The sequence below is a fragment of the Callorhinchus milii genome, unplaced genomic scaffold (genome assembly GCF_018977255.1).
Source record: "Callorhinchus milii isolate IMCB2004 unplaced genomic scaffold, IMCB_Cmil_1.0 Scaffold2, whole genome shotgun sequence".
Lineage (NCBI taxonomy): Eukaryota > Metazoa > Chordata > Chondrichthyes > Chimaeriformes > Callorhinchidae > Callorhinchus > Callorhinchus milii.
The window spans coordinates 71,138,069-71,165,553 of NW_024704743.1; the positions used below are offsets into that span (position 1 = coordinate 71,138,069).

Genomic DNA, 27,485 nt, shown 5'->3' on the forward strand with positions numbered 1-27,485 from the left:
TGTTCACATTCAACTGAAGGAAATTTGCCCTCATCCAGGACTTGATGTCCGACAGACAGTCTGTCAGGACAGCAGTGGTCCTGGAGTTGAGAGTGGAGGCAGAAAGATAGAGTTGGGTGTCATCCGCATACATATGGAAGTTGACCCCTTGTCTGCGGATGATGTCACCAAAGGGGAGCATATAGATATTAAAGAGGAGAGGACCAAGGACAGAGCCCTGGGGGACGCCAGATGTGACAGTGTGGAGGCTGAAGGAGAAACCATTAGAGGCAACGAAGTTGAGACGGTGAGAGAGACAGGAATCGAACCAGGCAAGGGCAGGTCCGTGAAGATTGAGTAAAGCGGAGAGGATGAGGATGGAGTGGTCGACAGTGTCGAAGATGACAGAGAGGTCGAGGAGGACAAGGAGGCAGAGGGAGCCCTGATCACAGATGTTCAGAATATCTAAGTGATGTGATTACAGTTTTTACAGCCACTTGCGGAAGCACATCCACATAACTCTTTGTGTGCTTGCCTGAGTGTCTGTGTGTGTGTGTGTGTGTGTAAGAAAAATCTACTCACTTTTCCCTTTAATGTATGGGTTGATTTCAAACTTTTGCCTCTGGGGCCAATCAGTTTTGCTGTTGCTGGGTCCTGGACTGGAACATCCAGTTACTGAGAAAGTGATGCCAGATGTTCACGACAGGTAGCAAGCATTGCCATTAAAGCAGTTAATTTTTTTTGACACATCCTTAGATCCGACAGCTGATCTACATGACACTTTTATATGCCCAACCAAACGAATTAATAGTTTAAAAAGCTATTACTGAGAATTCGCTTCCTGCCTTTCTGATCTTTAATTGCTATTGCTTGCTCATGTACCAGGTGGTGACATGCAATACATTGGGATGATAAAGGGCAGAACGATAGCTGGTGCACAATCTATTGATTTTGCTTGTTTTTGCTTTGCTGTTTCCAATGTTTGCAACTTTGTGACAATATTCTGATGTTTTAATGTGAGGAATATTTATTTCTAGCAATCGAACCAACCAGCTTTTCATTTGTTTCATGGATTCTTTCCTAAAGTAAGACGCCAATGGGATGTGCCAGCTTGCAGGTGAAAAGCTTAAGCCTGTTATCAGAAATGTTCCCATCAAAGGAAGTACAAGGAACAAGATAAGAGCCATTATAGCTCAGAGACGAGGCGCTGTGTATACAAAGAAGCGTACCTCATTGAAGCAGGGTCCATGAATTATTTTAAAAGGGCTACGGTAAAGCAGGAATATTAAAGGACATAAGGTGCGAGCAGAGGAGAAATATTAAACAATATGAGGAGTGAGCAGAGGAGGAGGAATGTTAAAGGGTAAGAGGAGCAAGCAGAGGAGGAATATTAAAACAGCTGTTTGTGGGACACTGCTGTGCGCAATTGGCTGCCGCATTTCACCCACAAATATACAGTCAATTTACTTTACAGTATATTCTGTGAAGCGCTTTGAGATGTCTAGAAGACGTGATAAGACGCTATATCAAATGCAAGGGTTATTATTATAAAGGATATGAGGAGCGACAGAAGAAGATTATTAAAGGGTATGAGGAGTGAGCAGATGAGGAGGAATATTATACCAACAACTTCCATTTATACACTTCACTTAGGATAATGTCTTGGAGTACTTCATAAAGATAAGTTGGATAGATTACACAGAATACTCATCCTACTGTCCTCCTGTCATAGAATCCAGCATTTTTTTAATGAGTTCAGTGTCCTGGCCTCAACCACTCTTCCTAGTAACCTATTTCAGTTGTTGATTATCCTCTGTGTAACAAAATCTCTTTAGAACCCTGTTTAACCCGGTATTTAGATCCACAAAATCCTAACCTGTCTTATAACATGGCACCATTACCAGTCAGTGCATTCCCTGCTCATATACAGAGAAACTCTGTCCTTTTTTCTTTCCGGCTCCCTCTGGCAAAAAGTAACCAATTTCCGGGGCATCAGGTCACCACTGAAGTCGCATCCTGGATGCATTTTGGCTATATGTTTGTTTTGTTTATTGGTGCTTCATACATTATGACATGGTGAGTGATGCCCTATTTTCTTTCCTTTCTGTCTGCTCAGCTCAGGGATAGAGAGTCCGCTGGTAGCAACCCTGACTTATGGAATGGTGGAAAAATCAGCTAACAGGCCAGAGAACAAACCTGGGACCCAGCCTATCTAGCTCAGTGCCTTCTTGCGTGTAATATTTATCCACTCAGTCACTGGGGTTTAGGATTTTTTTTTAATTGTTGTAAGTTTGTACTCAGCGAGTCATCAATCCTCAAACAGCTTTTCCAGTGATTTCACTTGGACGGATTCAGGGTTTTTACAGTTCACATATCTGAAACTACGCACGCGATTACATAAAACAAAAACTATCCACAAACCTTGATGCAACTTGTATCAGCTAAGTGGCAAGGCACCATGCAAGAAGTAAGAGTAAGAAATTAAGAAATTGGCAACAGTTTGGATTTGCACAAGCAGGAAATCTGGAGGGATTATACATATGATTGTTGCTTTTTAATAGAGTTTAAAAGTCATGATTGTTTCTGCATGCCCACTGTTGCAACTACCTCGCAGGTCAAAAGAAAGGTTTGTGGGAATCGTCTTTAAAGTTCAGTTAATTGAATTAATCTGTTGGCAGATTTTTTTCTTCTGGTATGCCAATCCTGATTGACAACATGGCAAATGTCCACGGTTACCAGGGGCAACCTGTATCCCAATGTACAGCATGTGGCTTGCTTTGTACACACTTAATTTCTTGAATTGTTCAGGTTTTTAGCTGGTGCTGTGTAAATTGACAGATAGTCTTGGGCCTCCAAACTGCCATTTCATATCGAATTTATACAAGAATCCAAAAGTGCATTATGGAACAGGATCAACAAGTATCAAGCTAAAGTGTTGCTAAACAGAGTTGTCTCCCCAGAAGCCTAAAATCTACAAAATAAAACATTTCAGTGACAAACCAATCAACATATTAAATATGGAACTTCGTGAGATGCTTTGTGCCCTTATAAGGAATTGCAATTTGGATTGCAAGGAAAAATACATTTTTTTTTCTTTTTAAAGCACACGATCTTTATGAAATCGCTCAGCAGAAATTTTAATTTGTTTTTCGAGCACAGAATGGAATAACATGAGTTGAACCAAAGTGGCATGACCGAGTCCCTTGAGAATAGTGTTGTCATGATGGTGCTGTGCCTTTTCTTCTTTCCTAACAAATGAGCAAAAGGTCTCCCGGACCTTTTCTAATAAACAACTTTTGTTTTATTGTTTTAGCATTTTATTACAAAAAAATTGCACTTGCTGCTCATCCCCTAGCCTCTGCACCACCAATGGTGGCCAAGCTTTCAGTTACTATGCCCTAACCTCTGGAATTTCCTCTCTCTTCCCCACCATCTCTCCCCGCCCTCCTCCCCTCATCTCTCTAAGTTGGAATTTCTGTCTCTCGGATGTCCATGTATAGGTGGGATGCATGGAATTCTCAGTTTGGTTTGGATGCTCTTAAGCATGGTGATGGGTTTCTGCGTGTGTCAGACACCCAGGTGACTAAAAAAAAATCTAAGTCTAACCTTAAAACACAGCTTTTCGACCATGCCTATAGTCACCTCCCGTTTCCCTCTTAGCTTCTGAACCTATCTTTGCAAGCGTTCTGAGATAGTATTCTTCATGCAAATTGTTGGCATAATGTGTAAACTACGTTGAAGCCAAAATACAAATACTATACTGCCTTTCTTGTGATTTAACTTATAAATGCGCTTGTTTTTAAGTGCTCTTAGACACTATCCGACCTGGAGGGCGCTATATAAATGCAAGTTTTTTTTGTGAGTGCGTGTACAGAGTGGGTCATTAACATTCTTTTACATGTGTTAGAAAATTGATAACAGTAATGAGATGCGAGTGTTGTGAAAAACGAGACATTGGAGAGTGCAGTGGTCTTGCACGTTTACTGAGTATTCTGAATCCAAATATTGTGATTCATGTGACTGTGTACTGATTCTGGCCTCCTTTTGCATGCATTTTATCTGTAATTTGATAGTTTGTTTTGTTTAAAGATTGCAAATTAATATAACAAGTGATTCATCATAAGGCAAGATAGTCGGATCCAAATATTTTTAACTCGACTCATAATTAAAAGCTAAAGGCTCACACATGAAATTAATGTAAGTTGTCGATTCTACAACAACAACAAGATTCCATTTATAGAGCGCCTTTCACGTCAGGAGGACGTCCCAAGGCGCTGCACAGTTGGGTCATGACCCGAGCAGGGGGGAAATGACATTGCAGGTTAGGAGCACATTCTACTAAAGACTATACATGACCACCCCCCCATCAGCCTTATGCTAGCTGAGCTGGTGCCAGGATGGACCCTTGAGGTTGGTCATTAACTCTTTCCCCTTTTTCCAATAATCTCTACCAGACAAAATTAGTCATTTACTTTGTGGCTGTGAAAAGCCATGGTTGTGTGACATTGGTGTGTGCAAATTGGCTGCTGTGTTCACCCACACAATACAGTCATTATAGTATATCTTATGGAGGGACTTACATTAGAATATACAGCACAGAAACAGGCCATTCGGCCCAATTGGTCTATGCCGGTGTTTATGCTCCACATGAGCCTCCTCCTGCCCTTCCTCAACTAAGCCTTCAAGCATAACCTTCTATTCCTTTCTCTCTCATGTACCTATTCCAGCTTTCCCTTAAATACATCTGTGCTATTTGCCTCAACAACTCCTTGTGGTGGCATGTTCTACATTCCCACTACTGTCTGTAAAGAATTTTTTTCTAACTTCCCTATTGATCTATTTATGACTATTTTATATTGATGGCCCCTGGTTTTGGTCTCCCCCACAAAGTGGAAACATCTTCCCTGTGTCTACCCTATCAAAACCTTTCATAATTTTAAAGACCTCCATCAGGTCACATCTTGCCCTCTTTTCAAGAGAAAAGCATCCAAGCATGTTCAGCCTTTCCGGTTAGTTATAACCTCCCAGTTCTAGGATCATCCTTGTGAATCTCCTTTGCACCCTCTCCAGTGCCTCTACATCCCTTGTATCCCAGCAGAGCGAAACCCTGGGCAAGTTTTCTTACACCACACGCCTAATAATAATCCCTCCAAAACAAAAACAATAATAAATTTGTCACTTTAACCCACGACTGTTTGTGGGACGTTGCTGTCCAGACCAGAACTGCACACGTGTGGTCTAACCAAGGTTCTATAGAAGTTTACCATAACTGCCCTGCTTTTCATTTCTATTCCTCTAGAAATGAACCCCAATGCCTGGTTTGCTTTTTTTATGGGTTTATTAATCTGCGTTGCTACTTTTAGTGAATTGTGTATGTGTACCCCTAGGTCCCTTTGCTCTGCTACCCCATTTAGGTTTTTATTTTCCAGGATGTATGTGACATATGGATGACATCCCAATTGAAAGGTGCTGTATTACATGTGAGGAATATTATTAATACTTAGTGGTTAGAGTGCTGTATTTATATTGGTTTCAGACACTATCTTGTGTGAGGGGTGCTATATCAATGCGAGCTGCTGTTTCTGTGATGTGAAAACCAGCTGAACAATATTAATTTTAACTATACGGATAAAAGAAAGACCACAAGTGATCCATGGCATCAGTCTAGCAGAGCATTATAGTTCTTTTTTAACGCTCAGAATTGACCCAATATATTTTCCCAAAGTTATTGTGCATCAGTGCCGTGATATATCATCAGTGCTGTTATTTCTGTTTACCAGCTTCTCTGCACAATGTTTTCATTTTATCAGTCTCTGCCTCCTCTTCCTATCACTTTCATGTTCAGTTACTCTTGTTTGCTGCCTTCCCTTGGATTGTCTTGCTTCTCTCTTGATCTCCTTTCTTATATGATTCCTCATGTATACATATACTGGTATGTCTTATAGTCAGGCCACCAGTGCATCACTGATATTAATCTGATCATCTCTACTTCTGTAGAATTGACATGGTTTGTAGACGATTGCCTATAAAATACAGTCTACAGTAAATCCTATGGAGTGCGTTGAGATGTCTTCTTAATGTGAACGGTGCTGCATCAAATGCAAAGATTATTATAGTAGTCAAAGTGCACTATTTTTAGCTCTTTGAGCAATCAAGTATGTCCAAAATAAAAGTTTTCCAACTTTTAATTTACAAATTCTTTGAGTATCACAGACATAAAGGCACACAAATGGATAGTGAGGACATTTGAAGTCTCTTTGGGTTAGTTTTAAAAGATATCTTTACTGCAAAACATAGCCCTACATTCTCCTGCTAATGTACTACAGCTACACACTCTGGGAGTCTAAATAAATTTTAAACACTTTAAAATACTTGACCTTTACAAGCTCTTTACTTACAAAACGTATGCCATCTCCATTGCCATTTTCCCCTACTTTAAGTCACTGATCCTAGGTAATAGGCCACAGGCTGATTTCATTTGTACAGCATCAGTGGGATTCTTTAAGCCTTTGCATTCACCAAAACTCAATAATGTAAATATGAGAAAATCCACTGATCCGTCAGTACAGCATGAAAACACTTCAGGGTTGTTCATTCTCACAAAGCAGAGTTTAAAATAGTTGGTTTTTATTAAAAAAAAAGTTGTATTTTTTCAAACTACATTAACCAAAATTGTTAGTTAACGTATTTCCTCAGGTAGCATTTAATTGGAAGATTTTATTTTCTGCAATGATTAACATTCCTAATTACAAACCTTTGTGCTAAGTGCCTCTATTCCCTCTCATCTTCTTTTCCTTCTCGCGTGTCTCTTTGCCCTCATAAGCTTGATATCAAATTAATTCAGCCTTTGTGCAGTGTTTATTGATACTGGCAGAGAACCATCAATGATTAGGCAACATTTGCAACTAAAATGTTGGCTGGAGATTCTCAGTGGAGTGTTAGGGTTACTTGTTATAGTTTAAGGGTGAAGAACATTGTTGGGAGGTCAGTAATAAACAAAGTTGTTTTCCAGCCCAGGAGTACTCATTGCAGACACTAGGGGGTGAAACCCATTATAAGCACAAACTGCCACGGTCAGTAGCTTTCGTGGCCATGGGAAACATGTCCAAGTTGGCAATAATGGAAACATGTTCAGTTCACAGGCTCACAAGAGGGAAAACACAGTGTAAAACCAGCACAGTGCAGAGGAACCAGAGGAATTTCAGAATGTTAGATTGTGTGGAATTGCTGGGGAAATGTCCTTTGAAATCCAGTTTACGGTTTAATCTCCTGCTACTAAATTGCCTTTGTAGTGTACATAAATGTCCTCAGGTTTAAATGTTGGTTTCACATATTACATTCTTTTGCATTAACATTAGGATCAAACATTTTCTGAGTTGTGAGTGGAATACCTAAAGCAAATGTTCTAAAGAAATATCTTAAAACTGGTGTAGTTCTCCTTGTCTCTCACTTCCAACTATATATACAATACGATTTACATTTATATAACGCCTTTCACCTTGGGAGGACAACTCAAAGCAATTCACATTGCTAGCTGGCACCCGAGCTGGGGAGGGGAGTTAAACAGGTTGGCGAGCACTGGCAAAGGGAAGACTTGAGGTGGGCTTTCATTCCTTTATTCTCCCACCTCCCCCCCACCTAAGATTTGTGGATAGTGCCTGCACAGTCTTATTCTTATTCCTGAAGTGCATGAACAGTATTACGTTGGTGGTGGGGGGGCTGGAAGACATTGCCATTTCATACCATCTTTGGCCTTTCCTAGCAGCTTCCTAAGTTTGTCTTTTTTCTTCCACACTTACATTTAAACATCTCATAACATTATCAAAGCTGAATGGTTTTCAAATGCAGAGATGATTTGAAGAGCCAAAGGGGAGGGCATTCCCAATATTGTTGTCTGTGTGTGTGTGGGTGGGCGTGTTTTTTTTTCTATTTGCTTATGTTTCACTGTGGTCTGAGGAACTTTGCCAGCTGTCAGTTTAGATTTTGAACTGTCAGCTCTCTAGGGCATCAAGTTATTAAAGAAGAAGCTTGATGTAATCCATGTCAGGATGTTTCCTTTGGTCTAACTTCATGTCGTCAGATAGTGAAGCAGAGTAAAGCCTTCATCTGGAGGATGCCCTGGCTTCCTTTATTTCCCTTTGCCCCAAGAGCATCTTTATTAATCTGTGTCTAGTAAAGACAAGAGGTGACGTGTACAGAAGAAAAGGCCACTGGCTCTTTGAGTTATTTTAAACTATCTGTCCTTTCTCCGCACTCCAGAGGTTGAGACTCCACGTGCAGCTGAAATGACTCCTATTATTGCCTCCCATGCCTCCTGCATTATATTAAACCCTTTTGACAAAATAATTGGTGGTTGCAATTGTAGTTGACTGATATCGTAACAATGTTTTAGGGGGAAAAGGAAAAAAATCCAGACTGTTACACTTCTTGTCTATGGTTCAATCATAAATTGTGAGATTCTTCAGTTTTCAGTAATATTGGTTGATGTTTGATAGCATTTTAAATTCCTGGTTTCTTTCTAATCCAAATGGCATCTGCAGCAATAAACATGTTAAACAAAGGCAAATGACATGAAATGAAACAAAGGGCTCTCTGGTTTAATAAAATAGTAGTGTTGCATCAAAGAAGCTGGCTCTTTGGTTCATCATGTCTGTGATGATGTTTTTCTCCACATAAGCCACTAATCTTGTTCGTTCCATTTATATTTTAATATTCCTCTTTTTCCAACATCTGCAACCATAGTTTGTATTATATCCAAATTTTTATCTTGTATCCAAAGTGTAGACCTAAGCCAGGCTGTACTTGTGTATTGCTTTAAAAAAAGGTATCTGTGTAGTTCTGTCTATTCCAATTAATGGTTAGTTCAATAGGAGTCAAAGCTCATTGTATTAGGTGTCCATTAACATTATTGATGAGTAGAGAGATAAATATAGGGGCTGTGACAACTGATTTATTTTAGTAATTGAATATTCTATTGACTATTGAACAGCTAAAGCTGGGTGGGGATGAGGGGGAGAATTCACTGTGGTGTCAATGTGTTGTTGCAACAGCCAGAGAAAATTGTTGATCAGTATGCAAAGTACCCGTTTTGTGATCAAGTTTCAGCTGCAAGCTTTGCATTGTCCGATCAATATATAAAATAAAGCACCACTAAAAATATACTTCCATGGTTTGTGCTGTCAGTGGTTGCTGAGGAAAGGGATCTGATCTCATCCGTTAGGTGTATTTTCGTGTGGTCAGCTGCACGTCTGACACATGCGGAAACCGATCATTGTGCTCGAGTATCCAAACCAAAGTGAAAGTTCCATGCATCCCACCTATATATGGAAAGTCTTGTGTATTGGAATGAATGCCACTCTCTCCCCAGAAGGACGCACCCTGCTGACCTAATTCTGGGAAATAGCCAAGGCTTGGCAACCCCAGAGTGCACAATGGAGTATTGCTGGAGTTCAACCAGTTAACATGGCATAGCTTGCCATTGAAAGCACTGTCTGGCAAGCTCTCCCGCTGCATCTCCAGCTAGGACAAGCCTACCTGTTAGGGTGTGTTTTACAGAGGTGGAGTCCTGTAGCTCCGTGGTTAGAGCACTCGCTTTGCAAGCGGAGACCTGAGTTCAATTCCAGGCAGAGGGCGAAACCTTGGGCAAGTTTCCTTACTCCACACGCCTAATAATAATCCCTCCAAAACCCAAAACAATAATAAATTAGTCATTTTCAATCTACGACTGTTTGTGGGACACTGCTGTGCGCAATTGGCTGCTGTGTTCGCCCACAAATATACAGTCAATTCACTTTACAGTATATTCTGTGAAGCGCTTTGGGACGTCCTCCCGATGTGAAAAGCACTATATCAAATGCAAGGATTATTGTTATAACAGGTGTTGAGTGGGAAGAACCCCTACATCCAGTGACTGGTCTGCCCAAATTCTACTGATTAACCAGGTTGGCTGTACTGTCAACAGCAGTCTCGCCTGGTTCAGAACTGGAATACCAAGACCGCCACAGAGGGCTAGCTCAATTCCGACATTCTGTTTCCAAACATGTCACCTTGGAGTAAGTTCAGCTCCAGGGTAACCCCCCCCCCCCCTTCAATAATAAGGTGTCTTGTTCGGCCATTCTGAACTCAATCATAAAGTAGTTTCCTGTAGTTTCAGATTTAAAAAGAGTTTCTAAGCCAAAAAATCAGCAAATGCTAAATGTTTCAGATTTTGTTTGAAGCTCTGCTCCCCCTGCTCCCTTCCCATGGACTAGGCTCCACCATTAGTCCATATGGGCAAAAAGTTGCAGCTTCAAATCCAATGTTAGATTGGTCTCAGATGCCTTTAGAATAGGAAGAATTTCCTTAGGTTAGAGGGGAATGCCCTGGTTTTGGGAAGAAATTCCCAAGGTCGATGGTGGTGGGGGAAGGGAGACGGGACAAATTTCAGTTATTGTTCCTGTAAAATAACTTCAGGAGAGGAATAGTGAAATTGTCTTACAAAAACAATCAAGATGCTAGTTATTCTTCCTACAATGACATTTCGCAAAATTAAGCTGTGGTTCAAAAATGTGAGAAATTTGAAGTGATTCTAGAGTAAAACGTATAAACTTACTGCGGTCTTTGCACATACATTGACTTTAAGCTGACTCACTTTGAATACAGATTCCACTTCACATATAGTGATATTACATACTATCCACCCTCTCCCTCCGCTCAGCCACTCTGCCCCCAATCTCTGGAATTCCAGCCCCCAATCCTCCGCCTCGTCCCCTCCTTAGCCTCGTTCAAGTCCCGCCTCAAGACCCTCCTCTTCGACCATGCCATCGGCCACCCCCCTTCCCCTCCCCTCCCTTCTCCCCCCCGACCCCAGCTCGGGTCCGAAATGGTGTACTCTGTCCAGCGCCTTGGGACGTCCTCCCGATGTGAATGGCGCTATACAAATGTAATCTTGTTGTTGTTGTTTTTCTTAATCTAGTTTGGATACTGGAGTATTCGTTTTAGTAGATTACATGTTGAGCACCATTTTCCAGGTTAAAGGTGTACTTTCATGTTCCCAAGGAGAGAAATGCTACTTGTGAATTTTTGCACATCAGTCATTGATTGCATTGTTCTGTTATACTTTTGTCACACAAGTGAAAAATAGTCTACCAAATACTTTTATTCATGATTCACCTGCCCTATACTATATGTAAATACTCTCTTAGCACTGTGCAGTTGTCAGTGGATTGAGGAGTTTATGAATCTACTTTCCTGTATCCTCGTTAATGTCTTGGCATGACACTTGTACTTAGTGTCTTGGAGTGACACTTGCACTTAATGTCTTGGAGTGACAACTCACACACAAAGCCAGTGTGTTTCAGTTGCAAAGTCAAACTCTTAACTCACTCAAGCATGGCAAATTTGAGTGATGGGTGCCCTGGGATCCGTTTTCCCCCCCATCAGTTTAGCTTCAAGTCAAGTGATCATTTGAGCTACTAGGAGTAACCGGATTTGTGTTTGTGCTGCATTACCCAATACAAGTTTTACAACCCCGCTGCCCTGAAAAGCCATTTGCTACTCTGCTTGTAAAGCCAGTGAAAGATTTTAAAAGTGTAACGATTTGAATTTTTTTTTCTCTGGTTGAAGATCACGACTCTGATCAACCATAAAGAGAAACCAAAGAAGTCTCAGAAGACGTTGCGGGCAATCCAGCGGGTAGGACAAGCAGTGAGCCTGGCTGTCGGAAGGTTTGTCACAGTTGGTGAAGCCATAGCCAGCGAGAACGAAGAGTTAAAGGAGGAAATGTACTACGCATGCCAGGAGGCCAGGCGAGCAGGTAGATTTATTCTTTGCTGAATTTTAACATAATAACCATCACTTCTGTGTTCCACATTCAGTATAACCCCCAGTCATCCTGATGTGAAATGCACTATACAAATGTGAATTTATATTGTTGGATTGGTACTGAAACTTACATCCTTTTTTATTTGATGAATATGTGCTCATGAAAATAAAATAAATAATCCTGAAATGTGATACAGTGCCTTTCACGTTGAGAGGACATCTCATTCTGTGCTTCACAGAAAATACAGCAACAACAACTTGGGTTTATATAGCGCCGATCGTGTGGGGTAGAGTCCTGGAGCACTTGACAGTGGAGGAGTCTGACTCCAACCAATTGTATTTATATAGACACTTTCATGTTGGCAGGATGTCCCAATGCGCTGGACAGTCGAGCTGAAAGTGCAATTAAACAGATTGCCTTCAGGTAGACCTTGAAGGAAGAGAGGAAAGGGATGAGGTGAAGGGACTCCAGGATGGAGTTCCAGAGAGTGGGGACAGATGGTCTGAAAGCCTGTGCCATTGGTGGGATAAGGTAGGGCAGGGGACGTGAAGCAGGCCAGTACCTGCCGAGAGGAGTGAGCATGAGTAATGCAGGAGACGACCTGTACTGTATGGTGATTGTATTTTGTAGGCAAACATGGCAGCCAATTTGTGCACTGCAATAACCCACAAACATTCAAGAAGTGAATTACCAATTGGATTTTGAAGATTCTTGGCCAGGGGACAGGGAGAAACTCCCTTGTATTTTTGAATAATACCATGGGAGCTTTAACGTCCATGTGAACAGGCCCACACGACCTTGGTTTAACATCTCATTGAATGGCACCTCCAACAATGCAGCACACTTCAATATTGCACCGGAGTGTCAGTTTAGAGTCGAGACTATAGGAATTCAAAGTCCCAGTGTAGGGCTTGAACTTATATCCTTCAGGCTCAAAGGCAAGAATGCTACCAACTGAGCCAGGCAAGCATAAAAGCTGTGTGTCTCGGGAAGTAAAGCAATTTTCCAGTTTGGACAGCCAGGATCAAGTAATCACCAGACTCGCCTCGAAAGCGAAAGGACCTGGGTTTGATTCCTGGGAGGGTGAAATCTTAGGCAAGTGTTTTTACTTCACATGCCTCTGTTTATTTAGTAGTAAGTAGGAACTCGGTTGTTAGTTAATTGGCAGATCACTTTCTGGGGGTAATAATCCCTTCAAAGAAAATAATAATCATAAACACTCAATCCATGACGGTTTGTGGGACACTGCTGTGCGCAATTGGCTGCTGCATTTTGACTGCGTTTTCACCTCTCACTCTGACTGGTATCAGACTCTGGTTGTTCGTTGCAGATCACAAAGCTTATGCACAATTGTTCAACTCTCAGCTCTCTTTTAAATCTTTTCAATCGGTCCTTGACCTCCAAGAACTGTACAGACCCAGTCACCCACTTTGCACACCAGCTGCTTCATGTGACCCCACCTTATCCATCCAGCCATCATGTTATCCCCACTTACTGGGGCATCCCAGAGTCTCCCTAACTTGCTCCCTCCCTCCTTTCAGTCACTTTGCCCCTGCTCTCCATACCTCACTCCCAAAATCCTTTCCTGTTTGCCATCAAAACCCTTCTTAAAAACCTACCTCTTTAATCAGTCATTCACCTCCTGCTTTCTTTTCCTCTCCATCCTCCATCTCCTACCCTGCTCAAAAAACTACTCTGTCCCCATGAGATACTGTACCTCAAGCCATTATCCTACACAAAAGGTGTTATAAAAGTGTAAGTTGGTTTTAATACTAAAAATTAAAAACAAACACTGGTTTTAGCTAGTATAAATACAAAGGACATCTGCTTTTGACAGCCGTTTAATTGAAGTTGGCAATACTTCTATTTTTCCTGTGATTTGAGTAAAAATGCTGAAGGATATTCGTCACCCATGGGATTGAGTTTAGAAAAACATAACTACAAGCAAGGAAAGCAGGAACAAACAGAAGGATAAATCATAGAATTTGTGAAGACATTTATCAAAAGATTTATGTTGAAAGACATAAATGCAACTGAAAGTGCCAACACCATCAGAAATATGTACATTTGTCAACCAAGTTTGAGCTTCATCCGTGACAAGGTGCTTTGAAATAATTTTCATTATAAATTGAACGGCTGCATCAATTTCCAGGTCCATCCCAGGGTCCTGGTGTTTTGTGTACATGCTGCTTTGAAATACTAAACTTGTTTTATTAGGTTAAGAATACATTTCAATTAGGTTTATGGATGTACAGTAGACAATTGCGGGAGAGAACAACCTCAACTGTCAATGTGGATAATGGATCTTAAAATTAACAGCCCAGGGTTTTTATTGCAGTTATGTCACCACTAAGTAATGTTCATATGTCGAGTGTGCAATGTACAACCGTCTTCTATTCATTAACACCGGTGCTGGATTATGGAGGGGCAAGGACCACATTAAACTGCTATGAGATGCACCATCAGTGTATTAGAAATGTTTCAGAGCCACCCTGGAATTGACCTTAATATCATAATCTCAGAGATAATGATCCAGGGGCACGTTTACTGCCAGATTTCACACTAGCCAGCATTTTTTAAAAGACTATGTAACTTGTTCTTCTACAATGTGTCCCCTTTACTACTCAGCTGTCACAAGCAGAACCAGCAGTTTGGATCAGTGACAGATCCAGAAGATCACGCTATTAACTACAGTACAACTTTTATTTATTTGGTCAGCTGAGTGTATGACCCTATCATCATACTCACATCATCATGGAATATGCAAACCAAACTGAGAGGTCCATGCATCCCGCCTACATGTGGAAATTGCGATGTATTAGAATGGAATGCGCACTCTCTTCCTGGAGGGATGCATCTTATTTACCTAATTTTTGAGAGCATTAGGTGCAGGTTGGCAAGAGCCAAGTCTTGGGGATCTTTGTGTGTGCATTGGTGTACTTTTGGTACATTGTCATTAAGAGCAGTGCCTGGCAAGCTTTTCCATTGCTTGTCCAACTAAGATCATCCTACCTGTTAGGGCTTTGGCTTGCAGGCTGAATGGGAAGAATCGCTGCCCACAGTGACTGATCCGCCTTTCCAAGTCCCGGTTGGGCTGTCTTGTCATCATCAGTGCCCTGGAAGACCCAGGAACTGGGCTGCTATGACCACTACGTGATTCTGACATTCCTTTGCCAAACATATCACTTTGGAGCCAGTTCAGCTCGAAGGAGACCGTGCTTAGCTTTTATTTACACTAGAATCCTGATCACTGAGACTTGTATGGTATATATAGCTCACACCCTGTGCATGTAACTTGACTATGCATTTATATAAAGATGAGCATTTTTTATAAATGAAAAACAAAATCAGGAGTTGTGTTCTTACTTTACTCACAATCACCTGTGGCCTTTTAGGCTCCTGAGCAGGCAATTTGCAGTTTCCTTCACTAGCAGCTGTGCTCAGTTGGATAGTGACCTTTCAGCTTCAGCACAGTTATAGTTGGTATCAAATTGTCGATCAAAACAGTGATTTCAGATCTTGCTTCAGACCGATCAGGTGGAGCTGAATAAATCAGCTCCATGCTGTGATGAAACAGATTTCAGAAGTGTCCATGATGAGAAGCTAATGTGGTTCAATTGTTGATTAATACTTGAGGAATGAAACAAGAAACACATATTTGCTGAAGGCATCAATATTGCTGCATCGAAAATATAGTGGAGTCCAAAGTCCGTTTTAAACATTTGAATGTGATCGTACCTGACATTAGCCTGTGATGGCTTTTTTCCCCAGGTCACTGTTATTTCCGACTTTCTATTTTAGGAATGCCAGAAATATACCGTATATCTAAATTGTTTTTTTACTCTGCAATTTGTATGAAAAGTATGCAAAGGATGTGATATTAGCATGTAATATGTGTAATCCTGTAGCTTAGTAGTTAGAGCACTTGCCTCGCAAGCAAGAGGACCTCGGTTCAGTTCCCGGACAGGGCGAAACGTTGGACAAGTTTCCTTACTCCACACACCTCAGTTCACCTAGCAGCAAGTAGGAACCTGGTTGTTTTAGTCAATTGCCGGATCGCTTTTCCAGGGTAATAATGCTTTATAAAAAATAATAATAATTCGGTCACTCAATCCACGACTGTGGAACACTGCTCTCTGCAATTAATTGCCATATTTCACCCACACAATATACATTCAATTCAATTTGCAGTTTAGTCTGTGAAGCGCTTTGAGACATCTCAAAGGCATTATAATGAGTTGTATTAAATGCAAGGATTATTATTGTGTATCAATTTAAAACAAAAATGTTCTCTTGTGCATTTGCAGATCAGCGTTGAACTGAGTAGAAAATGCTGTTCTGCCTTGAGGGATAACTAATTCAAAGCTTTTAATATTCCCACCATCGTTGTGTCTCATTTTAGATAATAATTGATGACTGACTGGTCATTCAGTGGGTGTAAAGTACAAATTAGAAGTGCCAGGTTACTGGGTGAAATGTGGCTCTCCTTATTGAACAATTGCTTTGGCTTCTAGTGGTTAATGAGCAGTGAAGCAATGTGAAATTATTCATTTAGTTTGTTCTAAAACCTATTAAAAGTAAATCCTGACATCTGGTAATTCTGCCTAAGAATTATTTGAAAACATAAAAAAGAGTGATGACTGATAAGGTACAGGAGATTCAATGTTAACTGAAGGCCCATATTTACAATAAAACCAATTCAACCCACATGTTTGCTTATGGGTACCTTGCTGGTGATGTTGAGTGACGAGTTATTATTATAGAATACAGTGATCTTTTTAAAAGTTAATTACCCATCAGACCTACGCTAAAAGCAGCTCTTTGACAGATTGATGTTTACTGCGTTTCAGCTTGTCCTTTATTTGTGCTTGGCACTGCATAGTGCAACCGCTCTGTTAGTCTAAACGCAAAGAAAAATAAGCACCTTTTTCCTCAACTCATACTGGCACTTCTCCATGTGTAAGGAATACCTTATGTTCCAGTCGTTGAAGACCACATCTGAGAGATGTTCCCAATCTCCATCTATTTCTTTTGACCAAAGTTAAAACAAGCGCAAACGTGCTGTGTATGCTCTTGTTCATGCTTCTCTTGCTTTAATTTAGACTTCAGCCAGAAGGTTCACTTTCTCTAACAACTTGGGAGGGCTATGTGTAGTGTTTGTGAATTGCTGCCATGGTTACTAGTTGAACCCTGTATTTGCCATTCAAAGCTATTTCATACCATATTGCTCTCTTTCTATAGAGCAATTATGCTGTTAGTTTTATCTGCAATTAGGAAGTTGAAAATTAATAATATAGTTATTTCATATCAGGAAGATGTCTTGAATTGCTTTACAGGATCTTACTGTGTGTTTTGTAGGCAAAATGCTGCATCCAATTTAATTAGGAAGTTCATTTTCAAGTATCAAAATTATGATCAGATATCAACAGATGAAACACCCTGAGTGTTTCTAACAACTGTTAGCTATCCTGGAAATGTCTCTGTTTTCTAAAATTAAGTGTCCACATTTAATACACTTCCTGCAGTAGTACCCGCATGAAACCGACCACCTGCTCCCTCGATCCCATCCCTTACCCTCTCCTTACCTCCCAGCTCCACCTCCCTACCCCTCTACTCACAGAAATCATAAATCTCTCCCTGTCCACTGGTACTGTTTCCACCTCATTAAAAACGTACGTCAGCACTCCTATCCTTAAAAAAAATTCTGAACCAATCACTGCTCTCAAATTACCGCCCCATCTCCAACCTCCCTTTCCTCTCCAAGGTGCTGGAACAAGTTGTTGCTTCGCTCCTTCCTCTCCCACCACTCCCGTCACTAACCCCTCTAATCAGTTTCCTGTGCCACCTACAGCACAGAAACAGCCCTGGTCAAAGTGACAAATGACATTCTGTCCATCTGCGACCAGGGCTTCCCCAGCCTCCTCATCCTCCTTGACCTCTCTGCTGCCTTCGACACCGTTGATCACTCTATCCTCATCCATCGTCTCTCCTCTCACTTCAACCTCCATGGTTCTGTCTTTGAATGGTTCAGATCGTACGTGCCACACTGTCTCCACTTCATATCCACAAATGGTTTCTCCTCTAGCCCCTGCGCTCTCTCATGCAGTGTTCCTCAGGGCTCTGTCCGTGGTCCCCTTCTCTTCAATATCTATATGCTCCCTCTTGGTGACATCATTCGCAGACATGGGGTCAACTTCCACATTGTATGCGGATGACACCCAACTCTATCTCTCTGCCTCCACCCTTGACTGCAGGACCACTGCTGTTCTGACTGAATGTCTGTCAGACATCAAGTCCTGGATGAGAGCTAACATTCTTCAGTTGAACATCAACAAGACCGAGGCTCTCCTGATTGGCTCCCGTCAGTGTCTCCACACCTCAGGCACTGACAGCATCACCATCCATGGTTGCACACTCCACCTCACTAAGCCAGTCCGGGAACTTGGAATCTTGTTTGACCCTCAACGACCCTTTCTACCCCGCATCCATGCCATGACCTGCTCTGCCTTGCCCCACTTCCGCAGCCCGTGTTCTCTCCCTCTCCAGCCTCTGTGATCCTATCAAACCCATCCTCACCCAACTCCACTGACTTTCCATTACAGAGAGCATACAGTTCAAGATCCTGGTCCTCACCTTCAAAGCCCTCCATGGTCTTGCTCCCCCTCCCTCTGCGACCTCCTTACCCCCTGCTATTCTGCCCACTCCTTCCGCTCAATGGGCTCCGGCCTGCTTCACGTGTCCCACCTCGCCCGCTCCACCATTGGCACGCCTTCTGCCACTCTGCCCCCACCCTCTGGAACTCCATCCCGCAGTCCCTCCGCCTCGCCCCCTCCCTTGCCTTCTTCAAGACCCATCTCAAGACCCTCTTTGACTGTGCTTTCAATCTCCCTGCTTCCCTCCCCACCCTCCACCCTCCCCTATCCCGATCCCCAGCTCGGGTCCAAAACACTGACTGTCCAGCGCCTTGGGACATCCTCCCGACGTGGAAGGCACTATACAAATGTAGTTTTGTTGTTGTTATTATTTTTGTTGTAGGAACAGAAAAGATATTATAGAATTGGAAAGAGTGCAGTGTAGATTTTACCAGGAATGAGTGGATACAGCTTTGATATCAAGAAACACTGGAGAGGTTAGAGCTTTTGTCTTTGGAGATGACATGATTGAGTTTCGACCTGATAGAGATGTTTAAAATTATGAAAGTAGACACTGTTTCCATTCACTCTCTGGCAGCTCCCTACCTCTCCGACCTCCTCACTATGCAATTCACCACCCAGTGACTCCACTCAACTGGCACCAGCCTCCTGCTCGTCCCTCGCACCCTCCGCCACACCATCAGAGGTCGCACTTTGAGCCACAACGCCCCAAAACTCTGGAACACTTTCCCTCAATCCCTCCACCTTGCCCCCTCTCTCCCCTTTTTCAAGTCCCGCCTGAAAACTTTCCTCTTCGACTGTGCTTACGGCCACCTCCCCCTCTCCCTGGCTCAGAGTCAAGCTCCGCCACTGTTAAGCTCTCTGAGACTCTACCCTGAGTGGGGGGGTGCTATGTAAGTGCAAGTTGTTGGTATTTTCCCCTCTTTTGGAGAGTCGAAAACTAGAATAACCAGGAGATACAACAACAACAACAACAACAAGATTCCATTTATAGAGCGCCTTTCACGTCAGGAGGACGTCCCAAGGCGCTGCACAGTTGGGTCATGACCCGAGCAGGGGGGAAATGGTCAGGGTGAGGGGAGGGAAGGGAGGGAGAGAGGAGGGGGAAATGGTCAGGGTGAGGGGAAGGAAGGGAGGGAGCGAGGAGGAGGAAGAGAGTCGAGAGGGGAGCTGAAGGCACGGTCAAAGAGAAAGGTTTTGAGACCGGCCTTGAAGGAGGAAAGGGAGGAAGCAAGGCGAAGGCACTGGGGGATGGAGTTCCAGAGCCTGGGGGCTGAGAGGCTGAAGGCCCGACCACCGATAGTAGGGCGGTTGGGGCGGGGGACGTGGAGCAGACCGGAGCCAGAGGAACGGAGGGTACGGGCAGGTAGGTAGGGGGATAGTAGGTTGGAGAGGTAGGAGGGAGCAAGGCCGTGAATGGCCTTGTAGGTGAGGATGAGGATCTTGAAATCAATCCTCTGGGGGATGGGGAGCCAGTGGAGGCGAGCGAGGGTGGGAGTGATGTGGTCCCGAAGCCTGGTGCGGGACAGTACACGAGCTGCAGAGTTCTGAATGACCTGCAGCTTGTGGAGGGAGGTGGCGGGAAGGCCGGCGAGGAGAGAGTTCCCATAGTCCAGCCTTGAGGTGACAAAGGCGTGAACCAGGGTTTCAGCAGCGTGAGGGGTGAGGTAGTGCCGTAATCTGGCGATGTTCCGGAGGTGATGGAAGGCGGTGCCAGTTGTGGTGCGGATGTGAGGGAGAAAGGACAGCTCAGGGTCGAACAAAACGCCGAGGTTCCTGACTGGCTTTGAGAGGTGGAGAGTGCAGCCTTGGATGCTGATGGTGTCAGCGCCTGAGGTGCGGAGGCGCTGACGTGAGCCAATCAGGAGGGCCTCGGTTTTTCGCACGTTGAGCTGAAGAAAGTTGTCTCTCGTCCAGGACTCGATGTCGGACAGGCAGGCTGTCAGGACATCGGTGGTCGTGGAGTTGAGAGTAGAGGAGGAAAGGTAGAGTTGGGTGTCATCCGCATACATGTGGAAGTTAACCCCATGTTTGCGGATGATGTCACCAAGGGGGAGCATATAGAGGGTGAAGAGGAGGGGACCGAGGACAGAGCCCTGAGGGACACCACATGAGACAGTACGGGGGGTGGAGGAGAAGCCATTCGTTGAGACGAAGTGAAGACGGTGGGAAAGGTAAGAGCTAAACCATTCAAGGACAGTGCCTTGAAGGTTGAGGTGGGAGGACAAGCGGTGGAGTAGGATAGCGTGGTCGACCGTATCGAATGCTGCCGATAGGTCGAGGAGGACGAGGAGACAGAGGGAGCCCTGGTCACAGATGGTCAGGATATCATTGGTGACCTTGACCAGGGCAGTTTCTGTGCTATGGGCAGCACGGAAACCTGACTGAAGGGGTTCGAAAGAGAATGGGTGGAGAGGAAAGAGCGCAGTTGGGAGGCGACAACTCTTTCCAAGACCTTGGAGAGAAAGGGGAGGTTGGAGATGGGCCGGTAGCTTGATAGCTGCGACGCATCAAGGGAGGGTTTTTTCAGGGTGGGCGTGATGATGGCAGTTTTTAATGGAATGGGGACAGAGCCAGAGGAGAGGGACAGGTTTATGATGTCAGTGATGTGTGGGGCAAGAAAGTGGAGCTGGGAGATAAGGAGTGGAGTGGGGATGGGGTCAAGGGAGCAGGTGGTTGGTTTTAGGGATAGGATGAGTTCAGTGACAGAGGGTGGGGAAACGGGTACGAAGGTGTGTAGGGGAGGATGGGTAGGAGTCGGAGTGTGGGAGGGAAGGGGTGGGTTGTGGGTGGAAGTTGGAGGGGAAGTGACCGCGGAGCGGATTCCCTTGATCTTGGATTCAAGGAAATCCAGCATCTCCTCGCAGTGAAGGTTGGAGGAGATGACCTGCGCGGGGTGGCGGGGGGGACGGAGGAGTCGGGATGTGGTGGAAAACAGTAGCCTGGGGTTGTTCTTCGCCTCCAGGATTATCCTGGAGTAGAAGGACGACTTGGCCGAGGCTAGAGTGGAGCGGTAAATTTTGAGGAGGTCCAGCCAGATTTGTCGGTGGACCGTTAGGCCAGATTTGACAAAGGTGCGCTCAGCAGCCCGCACCTGGCATTTCAGTGAGCGGAGGTGGGTGGTGTACCAGGGGGAGGAGCGGGAGTAGGAGACAGTGCGGGAAGTGATGGGGGCAAGAGTAAAACAGTTTGGGGGGAACATCTTCACTCAGAGGATGATGAGAATGTGGAACTCATTGCTGGTTGAAGAAGAAAGCATCAGCATATGTAAAAGGAAACTTGATCAATACACAAAGGAGAACGGAAGACATGATTAGGAGGGTTGAAAGCTGTCAGTACTCTTTATAAAACACTTTCAGAGAATCCTAGCAATTACAGCAGTGGAAGGCTATAGGTCCCTTCGAGCCTATACTGTTGCTAGCTCCTCCTAGATTTATTTGCTTTGATCCCAAATCAGTGCTTTTTCTCCGTACACTTTAATATTCATCCTCTTCAAGTGTTGGTCAACTAACTTTTAAATATTACCTGATTCTTGAAAAGCCACTTGGCAAAGCATTCCATATTCTAATACCTCCCTGTGTGGAAAAATATCTATTAACTTCCCGCTCAAGTATTCCAGTGGCTATATTGAGGTTATACCCCCCTTGCAATTTACCAGCTAGCAAGAATAATTGTTCCCAGTCTTTCCTCTCAAACAAATTTTGTTAATGTAGTACATTAATCAGTGTTCCGTGCTGATTTCCTTTGTGATTTATTTAATAAACAATCGGCATTTTAAAGCATTTGTTTCTTTTTTAAAAAAAAATCGCTTTAAACAAAAAGCATTACAGCGAATTTCAGCATTTAGTGCTTTTAATTTGCTTAATGCATTCAAAGTGTATTTTGGAATTGATTTGTGCTATCATTGAAAGAATGGGCTCCTTTGACTAATTAGTCAAATACACAAGCAACGGTTTATAACAGTAGAAAGACTGCATGTGCTCATTCTATACATAAATCAAATAAATCTGATGCAATACTTAATAACGTACAGCAGTGTTCTTTCATATAGATACCAATTTGGATGTTTGGAGAGTTGGAAGTTTCTATTTATACTTAGCTTAAAGAACATTCAATATTGCACAGAGTAATGGAAGATTCCTTATTTGGAATTTTTAAGAACTGTGAAAATATGTCTTCCAAATTAAGACTGGATTGAAGAATTTTCATCAATTTTGCAAGTTCTTGCATTTTAAGACACAGTGGTTCAGCAGGCTAAAACAAGGTGAAATTTCAGACCTTGGGACCTTACTGCTCAACCCCCAAATTCTGGCAGATCGAAATGGAAATCTCAATCACACCAGTTTATTTCTGCACAGATTGCATTGCAGTTGCTCAGAGACTCTGAATTGTAAGGAAGAAAGAACCCAAAATGAAAACATGAAGGGACACTGATGGAAAATGTAAGCAAAAGAAAGAGAGTAACTTTAAGATGAATGAAAGGAGTCCTAGAAGCAGTGGCATGATGTGGGCAGCATTTTGAATCCACCCGGTGCCAACTGTGAGGCTGTGTGAAGATTGACTTGTTTGTCCAAATGGCTATCTTAATTTCCTCTTGAATTGCAACATGATCTGTGGTCTGATGCCCAAGTGCAGTGTAATTTTCTCAGAAGCACCATTGTGTGAGTAATAGGTGCAGTGGGGTTTACTGACTGTTGGCTTTCTCCAGGGGCAGCCTGCGGGATAGAGCACTGGCATGGGATTGGGAATCATTGTGTACTATTTGACTCAGCGCTTTAGGATGTCCTTCAAATGTGAAAGATGCTATATAATGCAATTTGTTCATGTTGACTTGTGAGAGTATAAACCCCATCACGAACTAGTTGAGCTGAATGACCTGTTTCCATGCTCTATAGTCTTATGTATTTCTCTTCTGTCCACACATATACACACATGTACTAACCAGTCTCTTGGGAGACTTATGGAGAGGAGGTTCACCGCAACTTGTAATAGATTCACAATTCTACAGTGTTGTTAATTTTCTTATTTGATGTTCAGTGGCAATTTGACTCAGTTGTTGAACCGTTGCCTCTGAAGCAGAGATTGTGGGTTCAAGCCCCACACTGGAACTGAACTTGAACTGAACAGCTGACAATCCTGTGACACTCCAATGGGGCAGCGCTGTCCTTTGGATGAAACGTTAAATCGAGATCCTGCCTGAGCCTGTTCATGTGGATGTTAAAGATCGCATGGCCCTTTTTCGAAAAGAGAAAAGTTTTTTCCTGGTTTCTTAGCCAACAATCCCCCTAAAAAATAATTGGTCATTCACTTTATGGCTATTTGTGAGATGTTGCTGTGTACAAATTGGCTCCTGCTTTTGTATACAAAATACTACACTTCACTCAAAACACTTCACAGTAAATTCCTGTGAAGCACTTTGAGAAATCCTTCCCAAGTAAAAGGCGCTAAATCAAATGCAAAAATTTTATTGTATTACTTTTATTATTAGAAATAGCTTGATACTGGTGCACAGCTAGCAATCACAAAATAGGACTTTGTTCCATGAAATGATCAAATGATTATCAAATGATCTTTTTCATTTGTGCTTTAATATATTACAATTTGCATTTTTATTACACCTTACACATCAGGAGGATGTAAAGCCTTTTGCACAGTTGGCTGGGCACCTGAGCCTGGGAGAGTGTGGGAGCTGAAGAGGGTGGGGGGACAAAGCTGACCAAAAGGGCACTCAAAGAGGTAAGTCTAGGCAGACTTTGAAAGTGGGGAGGGAGGTGGCAAGTTGGAGGGATGGAGTTCCAGAGAATAGTCGGAATGGCTGAAAGGTGACCCACCGATAGTAGGTTTGGAAAGGGCGGGGGACAAGAAGCAGCATAAATGAAAAATAAATTTTCTCAATTAAAAATAATTGTGCAGATATTTTTTTCTGAATACCTTTGTTACATTTCTTGGAGAAGACTTGCAAAGGGCCTTTTTTTAAAAAAGAAAACTGTATGAACAAGCGCTATTTCGATGTTTTAATTTCCTTAATGCATTTAAAGTATGTTTTTGAATTGATTTGTGTTGCTGTCTGTCTAGGAGAGAGTATTGCACAACTAACGGATGTGGGCTCCTTCGACCAGCCCGAGTCAGACACAAGAGCAACGGTTTATACAGACAAAACTGGAATGATAAAAGCTGCACGGCTGCTGCTATCCTCTGTTACGAAAGTGCTGGTGTTGGCAGACAGAGTTGTTGTAAAGCAGATCATAAGCTCGAGAAGCAAGGTACGTCAGTTTTTTTTAAAAAAAACGGTTTGCAGAATGTAGCAATTTATAAAACTTCCATGCAGTAAGTTTGTTGCCCCATATTTTTATATGAAACGAAACTAAGTAAAAACTAATGTGTTCTGCCTATAATGGCTTGGAAACAAAGCACTAATTAAACGAAAATGTGCTGCCCCTGGGTACACAGTACTAGTTCCACAATATCTGCTTTTCTCCCCATTACAGAATAATCTGACAGGTAATTACCTTCCGATATTAATGCAGATACGTGGATTGTTACAGAGATAATTATAGTCTCCGTAATGAGCATATGAGAATGTGAGCTTCCCAATTAAATGTGGAGTGATTGTTGTCTTTTATGAACGATAGTGAGGCACACGACCCTGGTGAGCCCTGACACACACACACACAGCCCTGGTGAGCAGTGACACACACACACACAGCCCTGGTGAGCAGTGACACACACACACACAGCCCTGGTGAGCAGTGACACACACACACACAGCCCTGGTGAGCAGTGACACACACACACACAGCCCTGGTGAGCAGTGACACACACACACACACAGCTCTGGTGAGCAGTGACACACACACACAGCCCTGGTGAGCAGTGACACACACACACACACAGCCCTGGTGAGCAGTGACACACACACACAGCTCTGGTGAGCAGTGACACACACACACAGCCCTGGTGAGCAGTGACACACACAACAACAACAAAATTACATTTATAAAGCGCCTTTCACGTCGGGAGGACGTCCCAAGAAGCTGGTTAAAACACACAGCCCTGGTGAGTAGTGACACACACACACACACATCCCTGGTGAGCAGTGACACACACAGCCCTGATAAGCAGTGACACACACACACACAGACTTGACAAGACGGTGCTCTCAATGACGAGCTATTGCAGTTTTCGGTCATGAGCTTTGATTCACAAGCTTTCTAGAATTGGGTGAACAGGGAGCACCTCTTCAAGCGAGAGAGTGCGCATTCATAATGGACAAGGCTAATTTCTATGTGTCGGTGGTTAAGCATGGTGATGGGTTTCCGCATGTGTTAGGCTAATTAAAATAAAAGCCAAAGATTAATGAATAGAAAGTTCTTATCCAAAACTTCAAGGGAACGGGGCTTTAGAATAACTTGAACTCTGCCTGAATTCAGTGAGGTTTGTTCTTGAAGTTTTGTATATTGTTTAATTTTGTTAATTTTGACGGGGTGGGGGAAAGGGAGAAATAAAATGCGATAACTTTACAGCAAGTCTAGACGGAAAAGTGAAGTTAACATTTGCCAGATCATTCACACCAAAAAATTTCACCTTATTTCCAATTCACATGCCTGTCATATGATTCCTGCACATAGTCACTACACTTCAGCAATTGTGTGGCAAGTGCTTTGAGCCATTTTGATGTCCATGCACTATATCAAATGCAAGTCTTGTTATATATTTTGTTGACCTGCTATGCATTTGCCAGAATGTTCAGTTATTTCAGATTTACATTTTGTTTTCCTTCTTTAAAACAAATAAGCTTGTGCATTTGCACATTGGCAGCAACAGCTGAAAGCCCTGTGGGGAGCTGCAGTGACTAAAGGTAAATTACCTACAGTATTTAAGGTAAATAACAGCTTTACCAAGCTGAATGTCAGCCTGGCTCAGTTGGTAGCACTCTAGCCTCTGAGTCAGAAGATTGTATTCAGGTGTACGCTAAAGATCTCATGGCACTTGAGAAGAGAAGGGAGTTTCTTTCGTTGTCATGCCCCAGATTTTTTTTAAAAAATGATCATTCACTTCATGGCTCCATGTGGTAACTGTGCAAAAAGGCTGCTGTGTTTGCCAACAAATACACAGTCACTACACTTCACAGTAATATCTTGTTCAGGTTTCTTACAATGTGATAAGGTGCCAAATGAAATGCAAAAATTATAAACGTTATTAAGTTGTATTTCTAGCTTTACCCCTCCCTCTGCACAGTGTCATGAAAAAATGAGTTTCAGCCTCTTGCTCCCCACGGTCCTCTCGGGAATATTGTGCACTGAATGATCTTTACAGATTGTATTTTTTTAAATAATCCCAATAAAAGCTCTCCAGGCAAACAAATGCAGATATGTAATTGAAAGAACCTCTCAGAGGAATTTAATTTGCACATTTAATTAAACATTAACATCAAAACAGAACTTGAATTGCTTTAAATTATGACCAATATGCTGAGACATGTCTATGCAATGTTGATAAGATCCATACTGGCTATTGAGACCTTGACGGATATGAGTTCCTTGCATAAAACTGCTCTGTGCAAATAATCACTCAAAGGGAAACTTAATCCTTGCATTTGATATAGCGCTTTTCATGTCGGGAGGACGTCCCAAAGTGCTTCACAGAACACACTGTAAAGTGAATTGACTGTATATTTGTGGGCGAATGCGGCAGCCAATTGCGCACAGCAATGTCCCACAAACAGTCGTAGATTGAAAATGACCAACTTAACATTGAAAGCTTCCAGTTCTTACTCCAGTGCAAGAAACACTGATTGTCCAGTGCCTTGGGATGTCCTCCCGACGTGAAAGGAGCTATACAAATATAGGTTCAATGAGCTAAAGTAACCTGAGCTAAATTGTCAACTTGGAATTCTGTTCTTTTATTTCTGTACAAAAAGACAACCTATACCCTACTGAAGAAAAAATAAAAGGTAGAATCCATAATCAGATAAACTGGCAGTCATTGTCCCAAGAATTCATGCAGAATTTCAATTATTAATAATAAATATAATAATAATAATCCTTGCA

General features: G+C 42.8%; 1 protein-coding gene across 2 annotated transcripts in view; it reads left to right on the plus strand.

Moving 5' to 3' along the window:
• ctnnal1 (catenin (cadherin-associated protein), alpha-like 1) overlaps positions 1–27,485 on the plus strand; it is a 155,183-nt gene that overhangs the window by 67,402 nt on the left and 60,296 nt on the right. For both annotated transcript variants that reach the window (XM_007897569.2, XM_007897570.2), the window contains exons 2-3: positions 11,584–11,773; positions 24,511–24,698. In XM_007897569.2, the coding sequence (XP_007895760.1) occupies positions 11,584–11,773; positions 24,511–24,698 (378 nt within the window). The remainder of the gene's footprint in view (positions 1–11,583; positions 11,774–24,510; positions 24,699–27,485) is intronic.